Genomic DNA, 27,713 nt, shown 5'->3' on the forward strand with positions numbered 1-27,713 from the left:
TTCTTGAGTTCAATAATTGTTGGATATATTAAATAACTTTTTATTTGCAATAGAAAGCAATTAATGGCCATCTTTTATTGTCCGGGTCAAGATAAGGTCAAAACATAACTCTCAAAATGATTTCAACAGCCCAGAAAAAAAGATTTACTTGAAACAAAAAATTTTTCCTGACGACCTTAATTATTTTAGAGCAACAAAAAAATTTTTTTGTTCAATAAAAACTTCAACCAAGAGAATTTTTGTTTTAGTAAATATTTTTCTCAAGAGAGTCAAGAAAATTAGTTATCCAACTACGAATTTTTTTTTTCTGTGCACTGAGAAAACAATTTGTTTGGCTCAAATGCGCAGATTTATTTGAAATAAATTAAAAATATTTATTTAATGTTAAAAAATTTGTTTCATTCAAATATATATTACTTTGAATCAAATACTACTTCGTTTTGGTTTATTTAACTGAATCGACTCATTCATTTCATTCAAATAGAGATTTGTTAACTATTAACAAATCTCACTTTAAGTAAATTACGCCTGGTGCCGCTGCGGTCGCCACTGTTATTTCTCGACGTGATTTGTAAAAAGTAAATAATGAGAATTAACTCATTTTACAAATGTGTTTGTTTAATTTTTATAGAAATAAATAAAATAAAAAAAATATATATATATATATATATATATATATATTATATATATATATACTTAGACAAATATATGCATTGGAATAGTTAACTATAATAGACACTAATAATTATGATGCTGAAGTTAGCAGACATCTGTCAATTTTTTTAATTTTTATTACAGATCAACGATAAAAAACATATTTAAAAAAAAAATTTGCACTAGCAATTTTTTTTTAATTTTTAGACGGGGAATTTTTTAATTAAAATTTTATTATTATAAAAGTCCTAAAAATTGACAGATGTCTGTTAATTTATGAAAATTAAGTTAGCCGACATCTAAAAATTTTTAGAATTTTTTTTATTGAAAAAATTTTTACAAAAGAAATTTTTTATTAAAAAACTTCATTCGTAAAAAACTTGAAAAATTATAAATGCAATTTTAAAAAAAATATTTTCTAGTTCAAATTTAATAAATAAATAAAAAAATTAAAAATTAAAAACGTCGACTAACTTTAGTATTATTGTTAATTACAGTATAATTAATAATTCCAAAAGAAGTGCCCATTTAACCCCAACTTTCCTAACCTAAAACTAAAAATCATTGCTTTGAGTATATTCAAACATACCATTTATTTATAGTTAACAAATCTGATTTGGTTGAAATATATCATTGTTAGCACCTAAGAAATATTTGTTAACTATAAACAAATCTAGATTTCATTCAAATATACTGTAACTTTGTCTCAAATAAATCAATCTATTTGTATCAAATAAATATTTCTTGTGATATTTAAATAAGAGATTTATTTATAGTTAACAAGCCTCATTTCATTTGAAAATGAACTGTTTTCTCAGTGTGTGAGTATTTGTTAATGGGTCAGAAATATTTCTCAAAAAATGTTTATTTGAATTGACAATTTATTGAATATTAATAAATTATTTTAAAAGCCAAAAAATCCATATATAAGAGTAAATACTAGTTAAAATAAAAAAATTAATAAAATTAGCGTTTACCAACATTACTTGCTCTTAACTTCTCTTTCCTCTCTCACTTTTTCATTCCCACCTTTTAGATCTCAGTCTATTTCCCTTCGGCACAGCTCCGTTTATACAAACGTGCCAACCTGTTGCTCTGTATGTGTAAGTACACAGATATGAATTACGTCTTTTACTTGCAATCAAATTTTTGCCAGCAATGCCAACCAATGTCAGTCTAATTAAATCAACATTTTAAATAAATTATATGTTCGTACGAAATTTCAAAACCACCCAATCACGCTTTAATGACTTTGATTAATTTACATCCTTTCATTCAAAAATAATTATCCAGCTTGAATCATTGGACTCAAAGTTCATTTCTTTTGATAAATCATGTAAACGATGAATAAAATTGCAAACTTAACTTTTACTAAGTAAACACAGGTCTACGATTTACTATTTTTTTGTTGTTTGTTTCATTAAAAATATGTATAGAAAAAGTTTATTTTAAATAAAAAATTAATTACTCTACTTTAGATGTCAGACATCGTATCATCGATTTTCATAAGTTGTTCAGAATTCTTTTGTACACTAACTTTGAAAATTAAAAAAATTTTGAGCGACCTTGAAGAGTAAAATATCGACTTGAAATTTTCAGAATATACATAATTTTTAATTTATAAATAATACAAGGATGAAAAAAAAATTAAAAACTTAATTTTTGACGAGTTTGAAAAATTTTTGTAATTTTGAGCGACCCCTAAAAAAAAGTTTTTTACGCTAATCTTTGAAGAGGAATCTTAAAACATGATATTCATCTATATATCTTGAACGTTTATCTAATATTTCACAAACAATTTTAAGTTTATAGGAATCTCGTATATTGATGTTCGATAAAACTCAATTATTCTTGTCTCAAGTTAAGCAAGTTTGCAACACTGATGTCATTGAAAGGAGATTAACTTAAATATAAGTTAGCTTTATCGATTTTCGATTGAATAATTTTTTAATTTCCTAAAATGATAAACTGAGATTAAAAGTGTAATTAAAATTTTGTTCTTCGCGCATTTATATAAATAAATAAATAGTTACTTTATGTAATCGAAATTCTCCAATATCGATAATATAATAAATATATAACACAAGCGATTCCAGTAAGCGCGCTGTAATAATATAATTAACATACTATTCCAGATCAGGAAGCATATACACTATACTGATTACATATATGAAGACGTAACATGTGTATGTGATAAATAGAAAAGTATTTTCTATCTCAAATCAATCCAGAAGAATAATTATGGTACGTAATATATAATACAGTAAATCTCTTATTTGCAAAATGAACAAAAAGCAAGTGAGTAAATGATTCAGGAGGAAAATTCCTTTCGACTACCTCAAAAATCTCCACCTCCCCTGACTAGACCCCGACTAGACTCTCTTATACATTTTACAACTCCTCCTACTACTAGTATAATCTAGATAAAGATATATTTGATAAATAGCACCTTTCGTTGACTCTCCCATTCATTTCTTCTACCCCTTCCTTGGACGGGATCCAAAGTCTTTATAAGACGGAAAAGAGGCTTTATTCCGCAAAAATATTCTCATGCTCGAAATCATCGGACAGTCAAGTGTTTCGACAATATTATTAGTAATAATAATATTAAATACTTCTGAATAGCTTTTGGGCTGCCGGAAAAGTGGTGGTCTGAGTGTCAAAATTTAATATTGTCGAAAAATAAAATAAATAGTGTACAAAAGTGAGTACCTATAAATTTATAAAATAGTGTTCTTTAATTAAATTGAGTGACTAAACTTATATTTTAATTAACATTAATATTAATCTATTTATAATAATTGTTTTTTCGAAAAAAAAAAATTTTATTATTTTATTTTGCACAACATAAAATAACAATCGCGTGTACTTGATTAAAAGGAGATTAATTAGCTGGTAAACCCAAACAATTACTGGAGAACAATAAATGTACAGAATGAAAATTATATAATAGGTAGAATAATTGTGAGCAGAAATTACGGATTAAAAAAAATAAATTAATTACGTAACAAAAATTTTATCGATAGCACTTTCCAGTTGTTAGACATTTTTAATAGTATTATCATTATTATAATTCTGCTTTTATTTAATCAACCGGTTGCAGACGAGAAGAAAGTTATCTACAAATATAGAGCGATACGTTCACTCTAATATACGCGATGGATTTATAATCTGCGGTCACTTAACTGCCGTGAAAAGTACATACATTTCTCTTCCTGTTCCTCCTTACCTACTGACATTATCGTTCTCATATATAGAATCGGCAGAGATATATTATTATAAACCTCAATCATCGTGTTACCGTCACGATTATCCCGAGTGTTGAATAACATGATAACCACCATCACCATCACCATCAACCATCACCCATATCCTCATCTAGAGTTAAGCCGGCAGTATCTGTACCATACCCTATTATATCTGCTCTCACGTATTGATTTTCTCCTATTATCACTGTTGCGTCATATCATAAGTACTCTTACTAGTACCACTATCACTACTACTGCTATCACTATTAGTGTGAAATTATATGTAATGAAAAATGAAAGAAAGTTGTAGACTGACAACTAAACTAAACGGGATTGATACCATAATTGATATGGATTTTGTTACAGCATCAATTTCTCTAGAAGCGAAGTCTAATAATTGCACGTGTGACATAAGTATTCACTGCTATGTTATGTCGGTATTTCTATCTTTGACATACTACTAATGTAAGAACCACTTTTATGACCATCATAAAAAAGATACTTTATCGCTTTCATTTGTAATAAAAGTTTAATGTTTATCTTTATATGCGTTTTCAAAAACTATTAGCATGTAAATAATGAAATGCATTATTGCGTTTTTATGTGGTTTATACACAAAGGAAGGTACATGTTTACGAAGTGACGAGTAAATATGTTGCTAAATGATTTTAGAGGTGAAATGTCAGCGATTATGGAAATGATGACAATTTGGACACGGAAATTCTGTATTAATTTTTTGAAATTTATACAAATAATTAGATGATTAGAGACTTTACTTTTAAATTAGTTATTTTTTTTTTTTTTAATCAAGAGATCCAAATTCACTTCAGAACTTATAAAAAATAAATTTTTCATTTTTGCAATTTCACTGTCAAATAAGTGAAAAATCTAATAATTCAAAATGTAACACTAATTAAAAAGTTAATCTCGATCAATTACACTTGGTATGATTTGAATATTTTGTAAAAGTAACTATTAAACATCAATTAGTGGGTTTCCACTAATTCAGTTTTAGAGAGTAGTTTTAATTGAAAAGCTTTTCCATTAGGATACAAAGTTATAGGAAACCAGACATGTTATTCATAGACTGATTATTTTAAATTGATTCTATCCACAATTTTTAATTAAGAAATTGAAGAATGGCGGCTTTTATCAGTATTATTAATCACTAATCATTACATAAAATTACACACGGAGAAAAAAATTTTGCTATAGGAACTCTATAGTAGTTAGTTAGTTGTAAAAAGTTCCAGTAGGTTAACGTTTTCTTATGGTAACAATACCGTTTGGCTCCTGCAACTCTACATCGTTGAGCTCTGAGAGCTAAACGTTATTTACCTCTCACAACTCTACAGGATCGTTCTAAGACTATAACAAATTTTTGGCTGTCTGATTAATAATTTTTTTTACGATTTAGCATTGATAATTTAATAAATAAATGCGACAGAACGAATTTATATTGCCCACAATAATTGTATATGACAAATAAGAATAGTATTATAATAGAAATAAAATAATAATAGAACTTATATAACAAATAAAAATTATTTGTAAAATAAAAATATGGTCGTCACAAAATTATCTTATTTTCTTGATTATATTAATAAATATTGGACATAAAATCACTACCGTATATGCACAAGAAAAGATAAATAAACGAAAACAAATTTTATTTTGTGTTAAATGGGGTCTTTTGAATGTATTCCGATAACTTATTACTTATCACAATATATTCAACTAATAAATTTAATTAACAGTCACTGCAAATGAACCTTGAAAAACCACAAATACAAAACTGTTCTAACGAAATTCAATTTGACAAAAAAAAAACCTATTTCCTTAAATAAATAAACTGAAAACTTAATTGTCCTCATATATTTTTAATAATATGGATGAGTAACAAAATAGTTCTGTTTGTCATTTTAGAAGGTTATGAAATACAGTCAACGCTCTCTGTATTTGACTCGCCCGTACAGGACCATTCTCTGTATTTGACTCGTCCTTATCCATAAGAGCTGTGTAAAATCGTCAAATACAGAGGAAGAATGTGGTCAAATACAGAGAGCGGTCAAATACAGAGAGGCCCAATACAGAGAGCGTCGATTGTATGTCAGCGCACTCCACTACTGCGCAACGTAGGGCGCTCTCAACTATACCGTTTGGCTCTGAGAACAGTCCCGTAATATAAGCTCTGAGAACTCAACAACATTGAGTTATCAGAACTAAATAACATTATGTTACTGTAACTCTACAACGAATAGTAAACTGTGTATAGTTGTGGTAACTCTACAGTTAGGTTACCAGAACGAAATTTTTTTTTCCGTGCATGAAACATAATACAACTTTTCACCAAATACCAGCACAGAAAAAAGTTGCAAATTGCAAATCATGATACAGATTTTTAACTTCCCGCTAGAAAAATCAAAGATTTTCAAAAATCGGGAAGTTATTGTTTTCACCCCGTTTTACGAAAATCGAGTTTTCATCGAATCTCGACGTTTCGAGGTCCTAGGAAGCTTCCCTGACTATTCCCGCGATGATGTCTGTATGTTTGTATGTATGTATGTATGTATGTATGTATGTATGTATGTATGTATGTATGTGTGTGTGTGTGTCTGTGTGTGTGTGTGTGTGTATATGTAAACCTCTTATAACTTTTGAACGGCTCGACCGATTTGATCGCGGTTGGTGCCATTCGAAAGGGCTTGACCAAACTTAGATTTTGTATATACTTTGGAAGGATTCGGACCGGTAGATTTTGAGAAATCGCAAAAAAAACTACAAAAAAAAATTAGGAAAACGGTTGACCCTGAAGGCCATCCCTGCAACTTCCCGCCGATTCTATACCTAAACGCTTGAAATTGCATTTATGACGTTTTTGAGCTCTTAGAGCTCATAAATACAATTTGTGTATTATTTTGAGCTCTCCGAGCTCAAAAAATAGCTTTTGTATGCTTTTGAGCTCTTTGAGCTCAAAAGTTTGATAGAAATTTGATAAAACACTATTTTTTGAATTTTCAAATCGCAATAACTTTTGAATAAATGAACCGATTTTCACGCGGTTGGTGGTATTCGACGCAGTTTTTTAAGTTTCATAAAGAATCTTCAAGTTTAAATCGTATATAATTCTACTGCGTTGATAAGAAGAAACAATGTACATTATATATTATATTAAATAAATAAAAATTCTTGTTTTCATAAAAGTCTTTTTTAGCATAAATGATTTGATCCCATACTATTTTATACAAAAAAATATAATTGTATGGAGTACGTTCAGTAATAAAGGAGTAAAAATTCGATTAAAAAATTTTTTTCTTATGACAAAAATATTTGCCTCTTTTAAATGAATATTTCGATAATACAAATTTCTAGGCTAATAATATTTGTAAAAATAAAAAAAAAAGTTATATAAGATAAAGTCCAACTGCTGTAAGTCATTATTTAAAAATTTTAAAACCTAACCCAATTCTTGACTGTCATAATCTACACAAAAATTTTAAACTAATAAAGCTACAATAGGAATTTTTATTTATGTTAATAACAATAATATACCAAAAAACTAAAAAAACAATAATCTGCAATAAAATATAATTAACATTTAATTAAAGACAACTTAATCATCTATAAACCATAGCAATATAGACACTTGATATCCGAATCCATGTGGATCGTAATAATCACGATCCACTAGATCGGGCATATGCACATCTAAAGTATAGTCATACGAGGATCGTGATCATCACTATACTGTATCGTAAAAATAGCAATACTTTTTTCTCCGTGTACATGATCTCAATATATTTTTTATTTGATTAATAATATATAACATAACTCATGTCACCGAAATTTTACATGATTACTGTATAAATAACACATTTGCTAGCAACTGAACTACATTATAGATATATTCAGTTCCTATTGGCCAAAGTGAGAGATATTGCCCACTGACCGACATGCCATCAAACTAAAATACTACTCTAAATATAATATGATGATATAATATAAATTTCCATCAAGAATTGACGTAAAAGCTCACATAGGTTTAATTAAATAAAACAAAATAAAATTGTGATGCATAAATGTAAAATTTTAATCTGAATTTTTTGTTCATAAGAATTAAAACGAATTGACATTTAAATATTAACCACTTAAAATAAAATAAAAAGCGAAAATTCATTTATTGTCAAAAATATTAAATAATAAAATTTATTTCTTTTATATCTCGATGCTGGATCATTCTATAAAAATAGGATTATAATTCTGAAGCTGAAGCTGAACATAACATTTTATCACCCATTACTCTGTTTCGTTTAATGACACATTTAATGGGTTTTCTCGCGACTAACAACGGTGTATGTTTTACAATAAATTTCAAGAAAAGCAAGTCATTATAAAACAGTTATAAATTACTTATTTTCATTATATTAATGAGATACACAGAAAAAATTGATAGTCCTTTCTTAACTTCTGTAGCGTGGATTGAGAATGAATAAAAAAAAGGAAATGAAATGACGAAGAGTAATAAACTTTTTATGTAAATTCTGTAGTACCGGTAGCGAAATACATTGGGATAACAAAAGGTAAAAAAGCGAATCAATTTATATTGGTCTTCGGTTTCTACTCACGCACGGAAACAGCAGTAACCAACCATGAAGCGAATGGCAAACCACGGATATTTTTTTATTTTACATTCCTAGAAACAGGAAGCTATATACTCATTGAATACTCACGTCATCCGTTTAACGTTCCCAAAGTGTCTACAATGGACAGAACGAATGTGTGATTTTCCATGAGCACAGCGCACCGCTGGACAACCAATGGAAAAGCTCATCACATTGTCCATTTCGTCCCTGTGTCTATATCAACTGATAAAAAATCACTAACGCAAACGAGTGATTACATCCTGTTTTAATTCCAAGTAAATTTCACCAATTTATCGTTTATTTTATTTCATTTATGTTTTTTTGCACCAATTTACTTTTTTTGATGCATCAACAAATAATAAACGGCAGATTAAAGGGTTGGGTGGCATTTTTTTTTATTACAGAACGGAAAAAATTACTTATTTAAATTCGAACGCGATCTGAAAATTCAAAATTATTACTGGTCAGCCATCCAAATAATTAAACGAATCGAAACAAACTCCCGTGCTACAACCCATTGTTACTATATCATAACTTATAACCTATAACACGTTAAAAGTTGTTATTAATTCATTATATTTATTATGGCTATGATTCTTTTATTATGTGGTGTAGTTATTTTGATTTTTATTATATGGATCGTTAAATACTTTCCGGCTATAAATTTCGCGGTATTGATGCACTAATGAATTCCAAATGAATCAACCGGTGCAAGTGCAACCGGGAATATAGTTCCATTAATCAATTTCGGTCAGGTTACGATAGATTAGAACTAACCATTGCGAAATGTTTCGAGTTATTTTTAATGTCAAAACAATATAAACTTGTTTTATTTATATTTAATTGGACTAGTGAAATGGAAGTTGGAATTTTTGAAGCATAATTGGTTGATTAAGACACATGTTCAAGTTTTTCATTACACTATAACGATGCTAACTGACGATAACACCTGGTTAATTTTTTCAGATAATAATTGTTACGAAAGTAAATTATTTTTATTTTGCAATTGAATTGTATTAATAGCACGAAGTGTTTGGAAATAAAAAAATACGACAGGTATGTTATCTATGTAGAAAGTAATTTTTTGATTTGTAAGAGTGTAAGTCTAAGTATGAAGAAAATTGACATTAATGTAAGGAAGATTTATAGAAAAAAAATTACGTAAGAGTCATTATTATTTAACGGCGGTTTGGTTATTAAAAATTTAACTACCCTTGAATAGTTAAAGGTGTACTTGTGGTGTTGAAAGTCTAGACATAAATAAACCAATATGGCATTTACAATACCTAGCAATTTATAACGCTTTCGCAAATGAACGTGCGTTTACCTATAAAAAATGAAGTGCGGAGGTAAAATTTGCAACACACAGATTGCAACGATTTACTTTTTTTTTCTGACACTGACAAAACAAATAATTAATGATGTGTGCTATTTTAGTGGCTAAATTGTTAAGTTGCTCAACTTTTTAGATTAAAGACATGAATATTATTTATTATTTATTTTAGTATAGTTATTTTTATTCAATTTCCCTTTCACTTGTTTTGACAAGTACAAAATTGAATTATAAAAATTACAACATTTAGACTATTATTGGGATTCTTTTATATAAATATCTGCGTTACTCGTTCGGAATGACAAAAGCGAATGAAATGCATTCAATCAATCGACTAAACTTGGTTTTTTCTTATTCTAAGAATTTTTTCTCTTTTATCTGATACCTCGCGGATGAGTTGATCGTCGCATTTGGCACTCTGAAAATAAAGAGCAGTCAAGAGAAAAAAGATGAAAAGAACCGGGTATTAAAATAAAATTCAACAAAAATGATCCAAATAATATTCCCATCTGCTTTGCTGAATTTTTTTTTTTAAAGTTTATATTTATTTTATCAAATGTATGGATTTATATTAAAAAGGTCGGATTTATAAAAATAAAGATATCAAGCATTCCATGCATGATTGATTGTATAATTAATTGCTTGAAACTTGAAATAAATTTAAATTAAATGGTTATTTTTAAAACATTCGCATACTAAATTCATTTTGAAATATTAAAATTGGTTAATTATATTTCTGTTAAAGAAAATACTGAAATAAAACAGAGAAAACTTGGTGTCGAAGTGAAATGAACTCTTTGCAATATAAATTGAAATTAAATTTTTTATCTCGCATACAAAAGCTGCTAATGATTTTTTTTAATCAATATAATCTTTAATATACATAATTAATAAGTGAATAAATTCTTTTCTTACTTAAAGATGTGAGTAAGACACTGATTTATCAATGTAAAATTTATTAAACCATCAAAATAAATTCGAAAGTTGATTTTTGTCTATAAAATTGATCATAGCAACGTCAGATTACCTAAATTACGCAATAATGATTATTTAATCGTCTTTAAAATTTTTTCTCTCCGACATAATTTTGAATAAAACTGTATAATAAAGACGAAATAATAATGATGACAATTAATTAATAAAACATGCAGTGAAGTAATTGGAAAATTAAATAAAAAAATATTTTAAAAATGTAAAATAATGCGATAATAGATCCCACTGACTAGATATTTCAAGCGTAAACAAAAGGATTGATAACATTTATTATAGAAGAGGTGTGCGTGTGTGTGAATATACTCGATTCGATGGACGAGTTAATCGAATTTTGATGAGATGAAAATACTCATTCTGGCTCGGATAACACCGTAATTTGATATTGTTTTGCCGGTGATAATAATGCGACCACCCACTGTGATATATAATTTATAATATACAATATCCAATATAGAATATGTAATAATATACCTAAATAATGATTATAATAGAGCCCATAGGTTAAAAGTTTGGTAAACTGTCGGTGATTAATTACGTGTACTGTCATGTCACTGCAATAGATTGATGAAAGTTGAAGTGTCCGGATATTTTGAAAAAGATGTAAAATTGGGTCAGGTGTTGGAGATTAATTTTTTTTGCTCTCCTAGCCGAAAGTACGCTCTTCCTGGCAGCAATTTACTCCAGGAAGAGCAACTTTTATGGCCTGCTCTAACGCATGCGCGCTACGCATATTTTCTGGCTCGGCAGCACAGAACCTCGCTTTCTTTCGCATTTTCGTGGCGCGACCGGCCTATACAGCGAGTTTCAACTGTATATATAACAGTCACAACATCGTCTGTACGTAACATGTCAGCGCATAAACTAACCAAAAAATGTCAAAAAAATAAAAATAATTTTTAACTAGATCATTGTTAATGAACTATTTAATAATAATACTGCACAAATAATTTATATAAAAAGTTTAAAAAATAAAACATAATAGTTTTGTGAATTTTATTTGTTTTTTTTTTATATTTTGATAGTTAGTAAAGCAATGTTTATAAAACGATCCATGTACTCTACAAACTTGTAATAATTTAATTTCAATCTTTCTTAGCCGTCGAATTCTAATTAAAAACTAATTTTTAATCAACTTAAAAAAATAAATTCTGTAATTAGAATGAGTTTAAATATTTGTGACAAATTCTGTGCATGATATCACTCTTAAGGTAGTACGGTTATGAAAGCAATATTTCAAGAAATCCTCGAAACTTTGAATATAAGTCATTAAATACATAATACATATGCTGTTAAAATTTGAAGACGATTTACCACACCAAGCTCGAGATAATTGCAATTGAAAATGACATTTTTGTACATGTAACATAGGAGAAGCGTGGGAAAATGACAGTATTTTTAATTTTTTCCATCGAAAGAATTTCAAGACTTTATCAAAAAACTAGTAGATTGAAGAATATGATATTTCGAACAATTAAAAAAAAAATGAAAATTTTTTACCATGTAGTTTTCGAGATTAATTAAAATCAATTTCACTTTTAGAGGATTATTTTTAGGAGAGGGGGTACAAAAAACAGCCGCTAGTCACTGAAACCGTAGTGTGTGTGTATATGTATAGAGAATATAGTAGTGACGAGTACAGTAACGTTAAAAAATCTTAACCTACAACCTTAGCTCTGTCGATACGTATAACATGGATAGCGAGTCAAAATTTTTGATCTGGATTGTCGCGGAGGTACTACCTTAATCAGAGCATTTGTTAGTAAAGTTTAAAATAACATTTTTTTTCAATCTATTAACTTTTATTTTTTTTTTTATACCCGCCCCGACCAGCAAAGCCTCGGCTTCGCCTCGGTTTTGCAAAACCCCTTCCACGGGGTTGCGTACTTTCGGCTGGAGAGCAAGAAAAATAGTATACAACCCATGACCAGAATGTTGGATACCCTGACGTATATGATATGATGGCCGAGGCTACGCCTCGGCCATCATATCCCATACGCCAGGAAATCCAACTTTCTGGCCTTGGGTTATGTAATATACTATTATCTCAACCATTATTGAATATTAATTATCAATTTGTTTTATTCCTGCGTGATATATTGATAACTCATTAGCTCATATTAGTATTAGTATTAGCAAATAATTTGAAAAAGATTTAATATGCATGTGTGTGTATGTCGATACATTCACAAAAGATAACGAATGAACCAGACTGCGATTAATATAAATTGCGTTAAGAGATTGCAACCTCGTCCGCGAACTTGAACTCCCGTACAAACACATTCACTCAACTGTGCGAAATCCGGTTTGTGGTTTATGAATGTGCATTATCGTTGCGGTCAATTAACAAGAAAGTACTAATTTTTTATTGATCTTTTAGAGAAATTTTATTTTTGTTTTTATTTTTATTTTTAAATCAGTTCTCGCAAGAAAAAATTCAGAGCCAAAAAATGAGATCAAAGATTAAAAATCTGAAAGTATAAATAAAATGAGGAAGTTAAGCTAATTATATAAATATAAAAATATATACAATGGACTGATGAAAGTATTAACCGATTTTTGACAGTCGAAAGTTAAGTCCTAGAAAGCCAGATAATCAAAACAACAGAAATCATATTAATAATGCAGCCTTTAGGCAAAGAATAAAAATTTTAAATCTACTCCCACTTTGCAGCGAATCTCTGTTGTGCTATAATAATAATTTCACTCATAAGTTGGTTTAATCCCGATTGAAATGATTCATATCACTATTACATACGAACTAAATCCAGTTTATATTCATCGAATTTACACAGTAAATGCCAAAAGGAATATAAAAGCGAGTATGAGAGAAGAAAAAGGCAAAACACATAAAAGGACACATCCATTGTTCTAAATTCAGGCATATTTATATCCGAGTTTTCAAATCATCGCTTCATTTTTTTTGTTAAATAATCTACTATTGTTTCACTCAACAACTCTTTGCAGTTTGCAGTAACTCACGGCAGTCTATCGATCGTTATTATTATTTTTTTTATTTATTTTACATTCACCGATAGGATTTAAAGTTGACGATTATATTTCTACGCATTCATACTTTATTCCTTCTACCTCTTCACCAGGTTTTTGATACTTGGTGTATTTCCAACAAAGCATTATACTTTTTTTACTAACGATTTATTTAATACCTAAGCTTTCATTTTATTCCGTTTACATTATATCATGGAAAACTGCAAACAATTATATTGCAATGTAACGAGAGCGAGTTTGCATTATTAATAATTAATTCCGCCATGTCATGGGTAATGACAGATATTACAGATATGGAAATGATGGATATTAATTTACAAAGCAAAATAATTAATTTGATATCTCTAAACGGCAAACATTATGCGCTGTGGTTTATAATATGGCAATATTATAAAATTAAATCGAATTAAATATAAAGTTTTGGATTCGAAGCGTACATACAAATAAACTTCCCAAGATGCAATCAAAGTTCAATGAACAAGAAGTTCAATTATGCAAGTTCATGGTTCATTACTACACTAACATTAAACGCGAGCGCGGACTAACCATTAGATTAGTTGATAATTATAATCTAATCTATTTCTTAAAACTGATAACTATTATTTAATACGTGTGTTAATCTCTAGGAATATATATTTTTATTTAAAAAATCTGCATATTCCTCCAGTGTAAAGACGAACTTCAACTGCAATCTTTATAAAGTTTCATTGAACATTACACAGGCGTTTTATGTTAATTAAAATTCTTATAGACCACTAAGACACTCAAATGCGCTTGAAATAAGTTCCCTAAGCAAATATAATAAAAAGTACCGAGTGTCATTTTAGAAAAATTAAAAACTTTATCGAGTTATATAATTTTTAAGATTTTATAGTAAAAGTTTATATAATACTAGCTGACCCGGCAAACGTTGTTTTGCCATGTGAATAATTTCTAGAGAATTTCTAGTGTCGAAAAAAAATTACTAACTTATTGGAAGTGTATAAGGATGTGGAATATGAGTGAAAAAGGCCTGGAGCGCTGTGAACGATGAGGGAATGTTGTTTAAAAATAACAAAACACCAAACATTAATTGTTTTAATTTATTAAAAGTAATAATTATTTATATAATAATACAAACAAACTTGATGGTTTACCCACTCAAGAGCATGCAACGTTTAATTGTCCGTGTGAAAAACATGGTGTGCTCAAATCTAAGCCACAAACAGACATTGTTTGGCCTTGGGATTTATTAATAGTCATTGCAAATGCCAATCTAATCGGAAATTGAATACGCTTAAATTGAATTGGCACATCTGTGGGTATAATAGATATTCGTGGTATCAATATATTTTCACCTCGAAACTTGCCATTTAAAACGGTGCCTTCGATAACGTTTTTCATTAATTTTTTAATGACTAATCGCGTACCGTTGCATAGCCGTGGCGGGTTCAAATTACGAAGCAAAATAATTGGAGATCCAACCTTCAATTGTAAGTTATGTGGTGGCATGCCTGGCAAATCTAGTGAGTTCAAAAACTCTGTTTTATATTTATGTAATGTAAATTTGCCCGTACAATACGGGCATTCTTTGTCCATAGCACCAATTACTACTTTTGAATGAGCATAATATTCAATATCGGGCTCATACTGGAATGCTAGACGCAGAAATGATGTAGCTACAAATGCTTGATGTGCCTGTTGGCGTTGTTGGTCATTCGCTCTGCGTCTATTGACAGTAAAACGGTGTGATTGTCGTTGTTCTAATCTCATGACTTCATTGCGTTCAGCTCGTGTATCGTCTGATTGTTCTTGACGCAATTGCGCCATTCTCACACGCGCTCCAGTATTTTCTTCCTGAACTTTTTCTTTGGTTACATCTTTGATTACATTAAATATACATGTAAAAATTAGATAGTTTCACGAAAGCGAAAAATTTTATGTTTCTTAATTATATCGAAAATACATATTGTTAGAAATAGTGAAAAAAAAAATTCTGTCGAAGTTAGAGCTCTTATAAGTAAAGACAAAAAAAAATTTCCCAATTGTAATAAAAATCTAACTTTCACCATTCCCAACAATATTTTCGTTATAAATAAGAAAGAATAATTTTTGATTTTATAATAAACGTAAAAAATAATTTATACTTACAACTCAATAGCCGTTGTTTGCGGGAACTCGTGACACGTGTTGAGTATTTTAAAGGTTATGTAAGTCACTTAATTAACTGATCGTGCGATTTACACTCAAAATTAATAATTTTATTAGTTATTAATAATTCATTATATTCAATAATATTAGTTATTAATAAATAAATAATAGTTACTCGAGAATATATTTGATATGAGAGTTACACTGAGATAGTAAAAATGTTTAACTACTACGCTTGAAGCATAAACACTAATAATAGCCGAAAACTGTAGAGGTAACATCCCTACTCCTATCCGTGCTGTTTACAGGGTGAGAAGTGACACCGGTAGACACATGGAGGGGATAACTTACCAAGTGATAATAATTGATGTTATCGAGCGGGATAGAAAATGATAAAATTATGAAAATGACTATTAAAAAGCAAGGGTTGGTGAAAAAAAGTGCAAATTTAGAGTTGTATGTATTTTTTGATGCCACATAATAAAAAAATTAAAAAAAAAAAATTTTATCAAAAAAATAAAAAAAAAATTCTTGGGGTGAACACTCCTTATCACTTAGAGGTTAGAAAAATAGATAGTAGCCGATTCTCAGGCTTACTGAATATGCATAAAAAATTTCATGAGAATCGGTCAAGCCGTTTCGGAGGAGTATGGGAACGAACATTGTGACACGAGAATTTTATATATTAGATAATGTGAAAAAAAAACTTTTTGAATTAAATTTGAGTTAAAAAACGCTTAAATGAACCAATGCTGAGTAGTTAGTAATTAAAATTCGTGAAATTTGGTGATAAAATATTTATTCAATGTTTTTTAAATATAACTACAAGTAAAATATAAAATTTTTATTGACGGAATAAAATAGAATAGTGAAATATGAAAGGACTATTTACAAAGAAGGACAAACATGACTCATAACCTAACCAGTCCTGAGTTTCCGTAGTATTTGTAATGCCAAAGGTTAAACATTTGTGATGATATATATATAGATAGATAGACATGTAGATGTATGACGTATACTTGTATGATATAAACAAACACTTCTAACTAGTCCCAGTGGGCAAACTGCGACGGAAGACCACAGAGGCCCTTGAGTCAGGAATATTCGGGGTGAAAATGTGTAGGTGAGATTACATATGATATGAAACGAGAGACCGGGTACAGCTCAACGACATTTTGAGCACAACGTAGCGTAATGTATATGTGTACATAATACATATCTATAGCGAAAAGTAAAGATGAACGTGAGTAGAGGCTCGAGGCGCATTAAAGGCTAAAGCAGCTTCCAGCTTCTACACACGAATACATAACAGCTGACATCCGTATGTGTAAAATATAAGCAGAACTATACCGTGTAGACCTTGCATGCAAGAGCACGAGGGATTGCATAATGTCGCCTTCGTTAACGCTTTAACGGGCAGAGTGTTAGACTATGTGTTCTCTGAAATTTATGACACTTTTCGAATGTCCAACAGTTCACTGCTAGTTTTTCCCTCTTTTTCACCCTCCGTTCTTCCGGTCTTTCATAGAAATGGTTTTACCTTGATTAAAAGAAAAACCTAATTTCAAACTCCTCGGATAAAGTTTTGTCGCAGAAGGTTTTGCCGTTATTTCAAAAAGTTACAAGAAAACTGTAATTATTTTTAGATATTACTTTAAAAAAATAATCCATTCAACTTTTTTAAAACAATTGATTTAAACAACTATTAAAATTCATTATGATCTGCTTTTTTGCTATTAATAATTTCAAAAGTTTGGTACGCGCAATACAATTAACCTGGTTTCCAAACCAATTATTTCTGCGGAAATCAGAGCCAGAATAATTACTTTTGAAAAGTATATCCGCGTTAAATGGAATTATAGTTCTGTTTTTTTTTTTTTTGTTTTTGTTTTTAATTATATTTAATTTGTGTTTCAGTGTACACATCAACAGTAACACAGTTTGAGGAGCCTCCAAAAAAGAGACCTGTAAATGAAATCACTGTTGAAACTCTCTCAGCAGTTGATGAACCAACAGCCGAGCAGCCTTTAATCTGGCGAAATATTATCGGAATTTTTTTACTACATGCATTTGCTGTTTACTCATTGGCAACTAGATACCACGAAGCAAAATGGCAGACATGGATATTCAGTAAATAATCTTATTACTTTAATACATTTATGTTAAAATAAGCAACGTTGCCCTTATACTCATCAATATCATACACTGGTTCAACTGGAAAAAATTTAAGAACTTTACGGAAAAATTTTTTAAATTTCAGTTGATAAATAATTTATTAACAGAACAAATATTTGTTAATATTTAACAAATCGTTTATTAAGAATAATTTCGCATCTTTGTTATAAGAGATCATTATATTGCATTATTTATTTATGAATGATCTTCACATCGCATCATAAACAAGGCACATTGACTTCAAAAAAATTTAATTAAAATTTGAAAATGTTTTTAATTAAAAAACGTTTATTAAAAGTTAAAAAACAATCAACTATATTTAATAAATGAATAAATTATTTCGAAATAAATGAATTTATTAACAGTTAATAAATTATTCCATCAGTGTAAAATTTTTCTGTTTGTTAAATTTTCTCCAGTAGTGTGAGCACATGATACAATGGAAGAAAATAAAATTAAGCATTGAATATATCAATCCAAACTAACTCTTTCCGACTTATTTCCCTCACAACCCGAGACAGTTGAGTCCACGTGACTAAAGTCCTGCATAGAGGGCAGAACGAGAAACGCATTCGTAAAATGCATCATTCCCCGGAGGAACGTGAGGAATACATTTTAAGAAAATGAGGCTGCCAACTCGTATCACTCCCTCTCTTTCTCATCTACACTTATTTTTATCTCTCTCGATCCCACGAATTTCCCTCATCTGAGTCTCTCTCTCAAGCTATCTCCACACAGTGGCTTCCAATACTCTCGTCAACATGTACGTGTACAGCATACGCAAAATCTTAACACATATACATGTATACGTACATCTCATATATTTTAAGATGCACCAAAAGCAGCGCTCTTTATATTTATACTTCAACTATCTATTTTTCTTTCCAGCCATTTCCGTATTTCCATCTTCATCTAGATCTTGGCGAATATCTTTTTTACAGAGCTTGAAATGGAGCCCGGAAATCGCTCTTGAATATCCCATCACTTTTACTGTATAATATGCTGCTGAGATAAGATACTTTTTAAGAATAAGAAATATATATATACTATATACTAATAAAAGTCTGGCTCCATGTCCGAAATTACACGACAGTGTTTTATTTACATCACACAAATCGTGTTACAGGTGCTATAAAAGCATGAAAAAAATTCAAGTTTTCAAGGAAATTTTTTTTGTCAATATTATTCTTTTAAATCTCAATTACATCAAATTCAAAAAATTCAAATTAAAAAAAATATCTTTTTTTCTCGTGAGTATTACATTTTTCGATCTCAATTGCGTCGATTCCGAGAGAAAATAAGATTTTCATACGCCTTAATACTCCAGAGATGGATATCGTGAACCATAAGGGCGTATGAAAAAAATCCAATTTAACAAAAATAATTTCCCCAATTTAAGGATTTTTTTCTTGATTTAAGTTAATTTCTTTTCAGCGTGAAGACATAAAAAAGTTCAAATTTAAAAAAAAAAAACTGTTTTATTTATTATGGAATTTGTGGCGCGATATATACTGTTCATTCGCCGATAGATAACTGCAGTGTCGCATCGTTTAATAATCCATGCAACAAATAAATAAAAAATCCAACCTAAAAAAACTTTTTGCAAATTTAAATCAGAATACCTCTGCTTTACGTCATTGTTGCGTTAATAATGCAAACTGTCGATATTATTAAGAAATAAGATGCAAAGCTTCACCAGAAATTCAAAGCTGGGCACATATATCTGATGAATATTTTATTGTCGCTTCTTTTATCTATGTACCGAGGTTACAATGATCGATACGATAACTAGAGGGAGCGTCGATATGAAATAAGTGGGCCAATGACAGGTCAAGCACTGTCGTTATATTACGTTCGGTCGTGGATAGCTGATTGTAAGTACTCAAACGTTGAACGTGATCGAGTAGCTGGAAAATCTCCGAGAACGTCTCGAATTTTTCTAATGATTCTTAACTGCCCAATTGACCTTCATGTCTTTAAATTTTTCGGCAAAATTAGTTCAAGTTTTCGGCATTTAGATTTGGTGGTGAAAAAAATTGAATCTTATTTTAATTAATAAAAAAAAAAAATGATTTATGTGTATGAAATGGTTTTCAGGTCCTCTTTGGGGAGTAGCTGCAGGCGTGGGAATCACTGGAGGGGCACATCGGCTCTGGGCACACAGAAGTTACTCGGCAAAAGTACCTCTCAGAATATTGCTGGCATATCTTTACTGCATGGCTGGGCAAGTGAGTACTTTAACAATTATCATAATTAACTAACAACCTTAAAAAGTTATTTTAATATATATATTTATAACTTTTGAGAATGGTGTAAAGTTTAGTCATGTGAGGAGGTCATTTAAACTTGGGTACTTATGACACTGTTATCAATTTGATGTATGGGGAAAGATCTAGGTGGTCATACTTCGATACTTTTCCTTACAGTTTACAATTTAACAAAATTAAAAGAAGTACAATATTTACTCTCATAAAAATATTACTAAAGTTAGTAATTTTTTCCTGATGATTCTATCAAGATTCTTGGATAAAATAAAACAATTCAAAAATTAATCTTTTCAATAAGAAAAGAACAAATAATTCAAAATTTATAAAATAGATTCTACAAGAAATATAAGGATTTTTCAAGAACTATCCAAGTGCCATTTCTAAGGTATTGATTGAAAAAAAATTCAATATTAAAAGAATAAGTTCCATTTGACTTTTTCAATCGTGTGGTCCCGAGAATAGTGAAATACGTTATTTTCCAGAAAAAGAAGCTACTTGTATTCTCCTCTATTTTTATCTATATATATATATAATACATTATATCTATCGAATACAGCCTCTTTTAGCCAGTCACAGTCACATCTCTATCTCCTTATATTTTTAAACGTCGAAAGTTTCAAACTTCAAGCAGATCTCGATGCCACTTGCTCCAGTTACATACTTTTGTTCTCTTATATATTCCCATATTATCTCCATCTAGCCTCTTCATTTTTTTTTGTCCTTTTTATTCATTTTAAATTTTATTTTTTTCTCAAACTTTTATTATATTTCACCGTCTTAAAACTTATATACTGTAATCAAGAAGATAATCCGGTGTTTAACGAAATCCAATAATGATTTTATAGAAAGTGGATTTGAATGTGATGCTTCAATTGGTTTGCTAAGCACTATTTTCATCCTCTTACATTTTATATTTTTCTTTTCCTATTTTCTTTATACTTATTTTACTTCTGCCACTACTTCTTCTTATTCTTATTTTCCTTTTGCTCCAGAGTCTCGAGTCTCGAGTCTCGAGTCTGCGGTTGGATTATCCGCTCTGGGATTTGCACGACGACCTATCTCACTTTACGTGCACCACCCACTTCACTTTTCCACCCACTTCCCCAGCTTTTCCATCTCTTCTTTATCTGTCGCTACTTTTCTCCTTTTTCATCTTTTCATACGTGAAAAATTATTTAAGTAATACTCGGTCGTTTTTGAGTTATCAAAATTCTATAACTTCAAAGCTTTTTCTTTTCTCATACCATAAATCTTTCAAAATAATTACTTTAATAGTAATTATTTTTACATTAAAAACATGCTTGACATACATTCACGTATAAAGTTTGTCCCAAGCATGTCGATAGATGTGTGGAACCTCAAACTAATCGAGCAATTTCATCCTACTTTAGTAACCTGATCTCCCTTGTGGCTTCTAAAGGCTTCCTGCTAAATATCGATATTCGATCAGTCACGAGACTAATTTATACTCGAGTATCGCTAGTTATTCAAGAAACTTTATAGCATCCATCGACTTATTTATATTTTTATAAAAATCAATAATCCTTCTATTTAATTTTAAAATTAACTCACGGTGTGTTTTTCACTATACAATCTTTTATTCATTGGATCCTAATATCAAACTTTCTGAAGCTCGAGTTACAAATTTAAAAGAATTTTAACTGCAAGACTATTCAATGAAATTGCAATAAATTTAGAACGCGAAATTTAAGAGATAAATAATGCAAAATAATCTTTACGATCTCAATCAATCAAGAATATTTATCTTGAACGTTTGATCTATTTATTTTAAATATAACCTATCAATACTGATATGATTTTTACATTTGAAAAATAAAAATAGAGTTTAAATTAATAATTAAAATCAAAACTTTTAAAAAAATAAAGAGAATCTATTTTGTAAGAAATTTAATCAATTTAAATTTTTTCGTATCTTTAAGACTTTACTCAGAATTTTAATTTCTAATTTAAAAAAATTTTTACCTCTGAAAAATTATTTTATAAAATTCTATAATTATAGACTAAAGTTTAGAGTTCAATGTAACTTTTACACACTGAATATTCATTTATTTATTAAACTGAAGGGTATTTTGAAATCCAAACCGCAGAAGCAGTAATTTGACACTTTATTTGAAAAGTTCTGAAATAGCAATACGTGGGTAAGCACATCAGTAAATATAAATAACCTAGTATAGTAAAGTATTTGAAGAGGAAAAAAGTAGCATGAATAAAATGAAGGAAATAGTAGAGATGTATCTGAGCTGGAGGCTATTTCAGTCACGGGGCAAGAAATGTCGAGTGGACCGAGATGTAGGACAAGAGAGAGGGAAGTAGAGGGCGTAAGACACTATCGCACACACGTCGGAAATAGGTGGAGGGGTTGCAAACCGAAGCGAATTACTTGGCCTCATCCCTTCGTCCACTTTGGATTATCCCTGCAGCAACGGCGTACACACCGACGTATACAACACACTACACATACACCAGAACCAGAAACAAGAGAGAGTCATGGTATCGTACGTGCAATTTCGCGAGTCGAAGCAAACAAATATCGGTTACAATAGTATATTACTATGGGCGGGTAACCGCGATATGTTTTACCTCAATTGCTTACGTGTGCTCACGCGGTATAAACTCGATCTGCACGAGCAAATCCCTCTTTTATTCTTGACATATAATATGCTTACCCACTCTCATAATCAAGAATGCGAGGATGCAATAATCGTTACCCGATTTACATACATATGTGTCTCTAAAGGAATTAATAACGTCGCTATTCCCTCATTATTACGGCTTTACAGTACTAATTGCTTGACATATTGATACTCGATCGAACAAAATAATAATACGAATTTAATGCTCTAATATATTGTCAAGTATTACGAGTTATCTTTCTTGAACAAATAAACTGTAATAATCAACAATTGATTAAGTAATCAATGTCGTACGTACAGACAGCACAATACTATACGCTTAATCGCCCCAAAAAATTTGGGAATTCCGAAAAAATTAATTTTACGAAAAATGAATAACTCTTTTTCTTTAGTATGGGCAGCAATTGGTCTCAAGCTGTTCGACCGATTAAACAGTAGCGACTACCTCCGAGTAAATGACGCTACAAACAAAACAAAGTAGTCTTAACGGTTATAACCCGACGTTTATCAACGTCTGAGCATTAAGCGCCAGGTATTAGTTAGTGTGTAGTAACTGAGCAAATCTTTGGCATCAATCTGATAGCAATGTACTGATGGTACGATAGACTAATCATTTCCATCGTCATAGGTAATCAAGATTGTAGATAGCCTTGCACAATACAAATGTGGGCGTAACTGCTAGTTGATTAATTTCATTTTCAATTACGCTTTCGTGTTGCTAGATAAACAGACTGTTTATTCAACTCTGCTCGTAAAAAATTCATGTAGAATTCAGTAGCAACATGCAAGGCAGTGACATTTATAAAACTTCAATGAATATTTCATCAAAGAAAACCTAAAATACTAAAATATTATTTCTTAAGAATTTAATCTAACCTAGTTTTCGAATGATAAGAAATATTTGAGATATTTACTCAATACTGTGATTAAAATTCTATAGAATAGTAGGAAAAAATTAAAAAAGATATTGAGCGCAGCAATAATGATGATGCGAAAATTTATCAACTTCAGTTTTTTTTTTAATCTGTTTTTTTCTTGTAGAATTTGGAAAAGTAAATAATTTAAATTCAGATCATAGCTCTAAACTTTTTGTTTTCTTGAGGTTTAAAGTTTGGAATATATAGTAAGGTGGATGCCTCCTCAGTTTGATGTGACGAACCACTTGAGAGCTTTGAACATACTCTTGGAATACTCCTGTGAATTTTGAGAAAGGTTTCTCTCTTGACTACCAAGCACTTGGTCAGTTTTCATATGCTTCTCTTTTGTTGAACTTTTACTGGCTGACCTACAGTCAGTGGGTGCTTGCACAGTAAATATACGCGCACAGTTTATCGTTGAGTTGCATCGTCCAGCCACAAGTGAAGTATAGTATATTTATGTTCAAGTGATATCTGCTTTATACACATACCAAATACTGCATAGCTATTGTAAAAGTAAATAAAGTTTGGCAAATTGCTACACCGGATAACGAGTTTTGAGAATACTCGCAATCAGCTGAAAAGTTTTCATCGAATGTGAGACTAGACCGGAGAGATAATAAAATAAGTGAGAGAAAGATCCTGCGAAATCGGACGATCAACTTTTCAGTTCTTTCCCAAGAATGGATCAAAAGAAAATCGACAAACTTATTTTTTGGTTTTTTATCAAACTGATTGTGAATTACTGACACTGCAAAAATTTTTCTCTATATATTTGTTTGTTCACTTTCGATGTTACTAATAGAACTAAAACTTTATAAAATCAAAAGAAAACATTCAAACTTGCTGCAAAGACCTTTCTTAAAAAATTGACTATCATCAAAAATTACATAAAATCATGAAAATTTTAAAAAATTAAAATATGCTCGTCAGAAAATTTTCTTTGTTCATTTAATTATATGATCGATTTGTTTTAGACACACATGTCCAAATGGATCCGTGATCACAGGACTCATCACCGTTACAGCGAAACTCATGCTGATCCTCACAATTCACACCGCGGCTTCTTCTTCTCTCACGTAGGCTGGCTAATGATGCGCAGACACCCCGCAGTGAAGAAGTATGGAAGCAAAATAGACATGAGTGACATAAAAAATGACCCAGTCATTCAATTTTTCGACAAGTACGTAGTTTTGAAAGCTCAAAGTCCAAAATTAGTTAATGAATAGTCTTTTTTGATTAATAAAGTATAATATAATATAATATAATATAACATAATACCCCCTTTTTTGCAAAGGTATTACACTCCAATTATGCTCTTCTCTGCCTTCGTATTGCCGACAATGATACCTGTTTATTGTTGGAATGAAAGCTGGTCTATAAGCTTCAGATCAGTAATTATTCGCTATGTTTGGTTGTTGAACGCAACCTTCGCCGTCAACAGCTTCGCTCACATGTTTGGCAATCGTCCGTACAACAAGTAAGTACCTAAGCTAGTTTTGAAGCTGACCCTTGATACCTAAATGAAGCTTCACCGATTCACGGCGATCCTTGTTGCTGATAGCTTTCAAACTCTCTATATCCAATCAATAACTTTCGAGAGTAAAACTATCAAACTTTTGCTATTAAATACTGGATACTGCAGCATTTAATTCAATATTAGAGATACTCTCGTTCAAATTTATGCTTTCTCTTTTTAACTATCATTTCAAATAATTATTTCAGAACAGCAAAGCCCACGGAGAACTCTACAGTGGCATTTTTCACTCTCGGCGAGGGTTGGCACTCATACCATGTGAGCATTTTTTTCTTCTTAATTACCATTTTTTACTATAAAACATATTTTTTTAGTCTTAAATTATTATTTTCTAACTTGAAAATGTTAATTTCAAATTTCTTCTTTCATCTAATTAAAATTAGACTAGACACTATTGTTAGTCACTTACAGTCCATTTTTTTTTTTTAATTGATATTTTTTGGTTCATAATAACTATGATTAATAAATTAATGCAATAAAATGTGATAATGATATTCAAATTTAAAAAATTACTTGCAGCATACGTTTCCGTGGGACTACAAGGCGGCTGAATTGGGCGCTTACGGTCTTAATGCAACAACAGGATTTATTGATATTATGTCGTGGTTTGGTCTTGCTTATGATCTTAAGAAAGTAAACAAGGAATTGGTCGAGCGAATAAGTCGCAGTAAAGGGGATGGAACTGACAGTTATTGGGGCAACAAACATTCTCACCACTGATTCGTTTCATCAAAGAATCATCAGAATATTATTAATTTAATTATTCAAAATTTCTATCAAAATACACAGCACTACTTCTGAAATAAAGTAATCATTCAAATTTTTCGGTAACAAGTGCTTTAATAGTATTAGAAACAGTTGTTCACAACAGTTTATTGAAGATTATTTATCATATTATTAATTACACTGTTAAATAGAATTATGTATATAATTATAATTTTGATAAATATTTGAAACCGGCGGTAAATTTGGAATTATATTTTAATATATAAATTTAATTTAAGCATATTTCGTTAGAATATTTTCACAAAGTGCTTTGCATAATATTGAAGAAGGATAAAAAAAATAAATGGTTAATATAATAAGTTTTAACATAGATTGAATGAAGATGGAATTTAATTTATCGCGGTAGTTATAATATTTTGTCAAAATCTGAAATTACAATATACGGCATTTTTTTTTTTTTGTTAACAACCGAACATAAAGTTATAAAAGTATTTCTTAATGAATGTGTTGTAAAAATACCTTGTGATAAAAAAGGCTACATAAATATTTAACAAAGTTGTCAATTTAAATGTTTTGTAAACGTGCAAAAATAGTCAGCCGGAAAAAAAAATGTTTGATAAATTTATGCGGCAGTTAACTCACGTAATAATAACCATAAAAAAATAATAATAAATATAACGCGAAAGAATGAAGTGAATAAACAGTTAAATGATTCATATGATGCAATAGAGCGGTATAATATATATGTTTTTTAAAAATAGTACATTTTACAGTTGGTGAATACATTCAAATCAATAGTCGCAAAATTCCGTTTCACGGTTACTTTAACAAGTTTCTTGGCGAAACCTCGTGAAATCCCTAAAATTCAATATGCCGGTCAACCGTATGGAAATTAAACTCCGAAAGTTTTCCAGTTTCAGTCCAAATAATTATTACTTTTATATTTTTTTTATAAATATTATTTTTACTTGATTTTTTTGTCGAATAAATAAAATATTTTTTAAGTTTTAGATGAGTTTATAAAAATGTATTTTTTTTTAATATATTATAGGAAGTATGTTTATGATTATATATTGTATGATTATTATTAAATAAAATAAATTTTTTCCCCAAGAAAAAAAATGTTATTTTTATTCTACAACCCTCTGTAATAAACTTGGTAACCAGCAAATTGATTGGACTTAATAAATCCTTATTACTTCCACTTGAAAGTGTTCGCTCAAAGGAGAAAAATTATGCTTTGTCGATTTTCAATAATTCATTCCTAAGCCCTTGAATTTTGTAAAGCTAAAAAATACCACTATAATACGCCTCATTTGATACACACATTTTATCGTAACTTATTTACATCAAGTCCGTAACTTTAGATCGAATACTAAAAAATAATCCACCTCTATGTATATTGAAGCATAAAAGCGCCCTATTTTTCG

At 29.8% G+C, this 27,713-nt stretch overlaps 2 protein-coding genes across 4 annotated transcripts in view; one reads left to right on the top strand and one right to left on the bottom strand.

Moving 5' to 3' along the window:
* LOC123269923 (follistatin-related protein 5-like) overlaps window positions 1–27,713 on the bottom strand; it is a 240,837-nt gene that overhangs the window by 179,128 nt on the left and 33,996 nt on the right. The window lies entirely within an intron of this gene.
* Window positions 3,192–27,287, top strand: LOC123269953 (acyl-CoA Delta-9 desaturase-like). The gene is made up of 7 exons (XM_044735907.1): window positions 3,192–3,358; window positions 17,925–18,137; window positions 20,280–20,410; window positions 24,998–25,203; window positions 25,318–25,500; window positions 25,746–25,815; window positions 26,077–27,287. Coding segments are annotated over exons 1-7 (1,005 nt in total). The 5' UTR covers window positions 3,192–3,357; the 3' UTR covers window positions 26,278–27,287.

This window comes from Cotesia glomerata, linkage group LG1 (genome assembly GCF_020080835.1).
Source record: "Cotesia glomerata isolate CgM1 linkage group LG1, MPM_Cglom_v2.3, whole genome shotgun sequence".
NCBI classification, from domain to species: Eukaryota; Metazoa; Arthropoda; class Insecta; order Hymenoptera; family Braconidae; genus Cotesia; species Cotesia glomerata.

Excerpts from the sequence above, each read along its gene's own strand:
- LOC123269953 (XM_044735907.1), top strand. Across the intron at positions 20,411-24,997 it reads TTTACTGCATGGCTGGGCAA|ACACACATGTCCAAATGGAT; the intron begins GTGAGTACTTTA and ends GATTTGTTTTAG. Across the intron at positions 25,816-26,076 it reads AGGGTTGGCACTCATACCAT|CATACGTTTCCGTGGGACTA; the intron begins GTGAGCATTTTT and ends AATTACTTGCAG.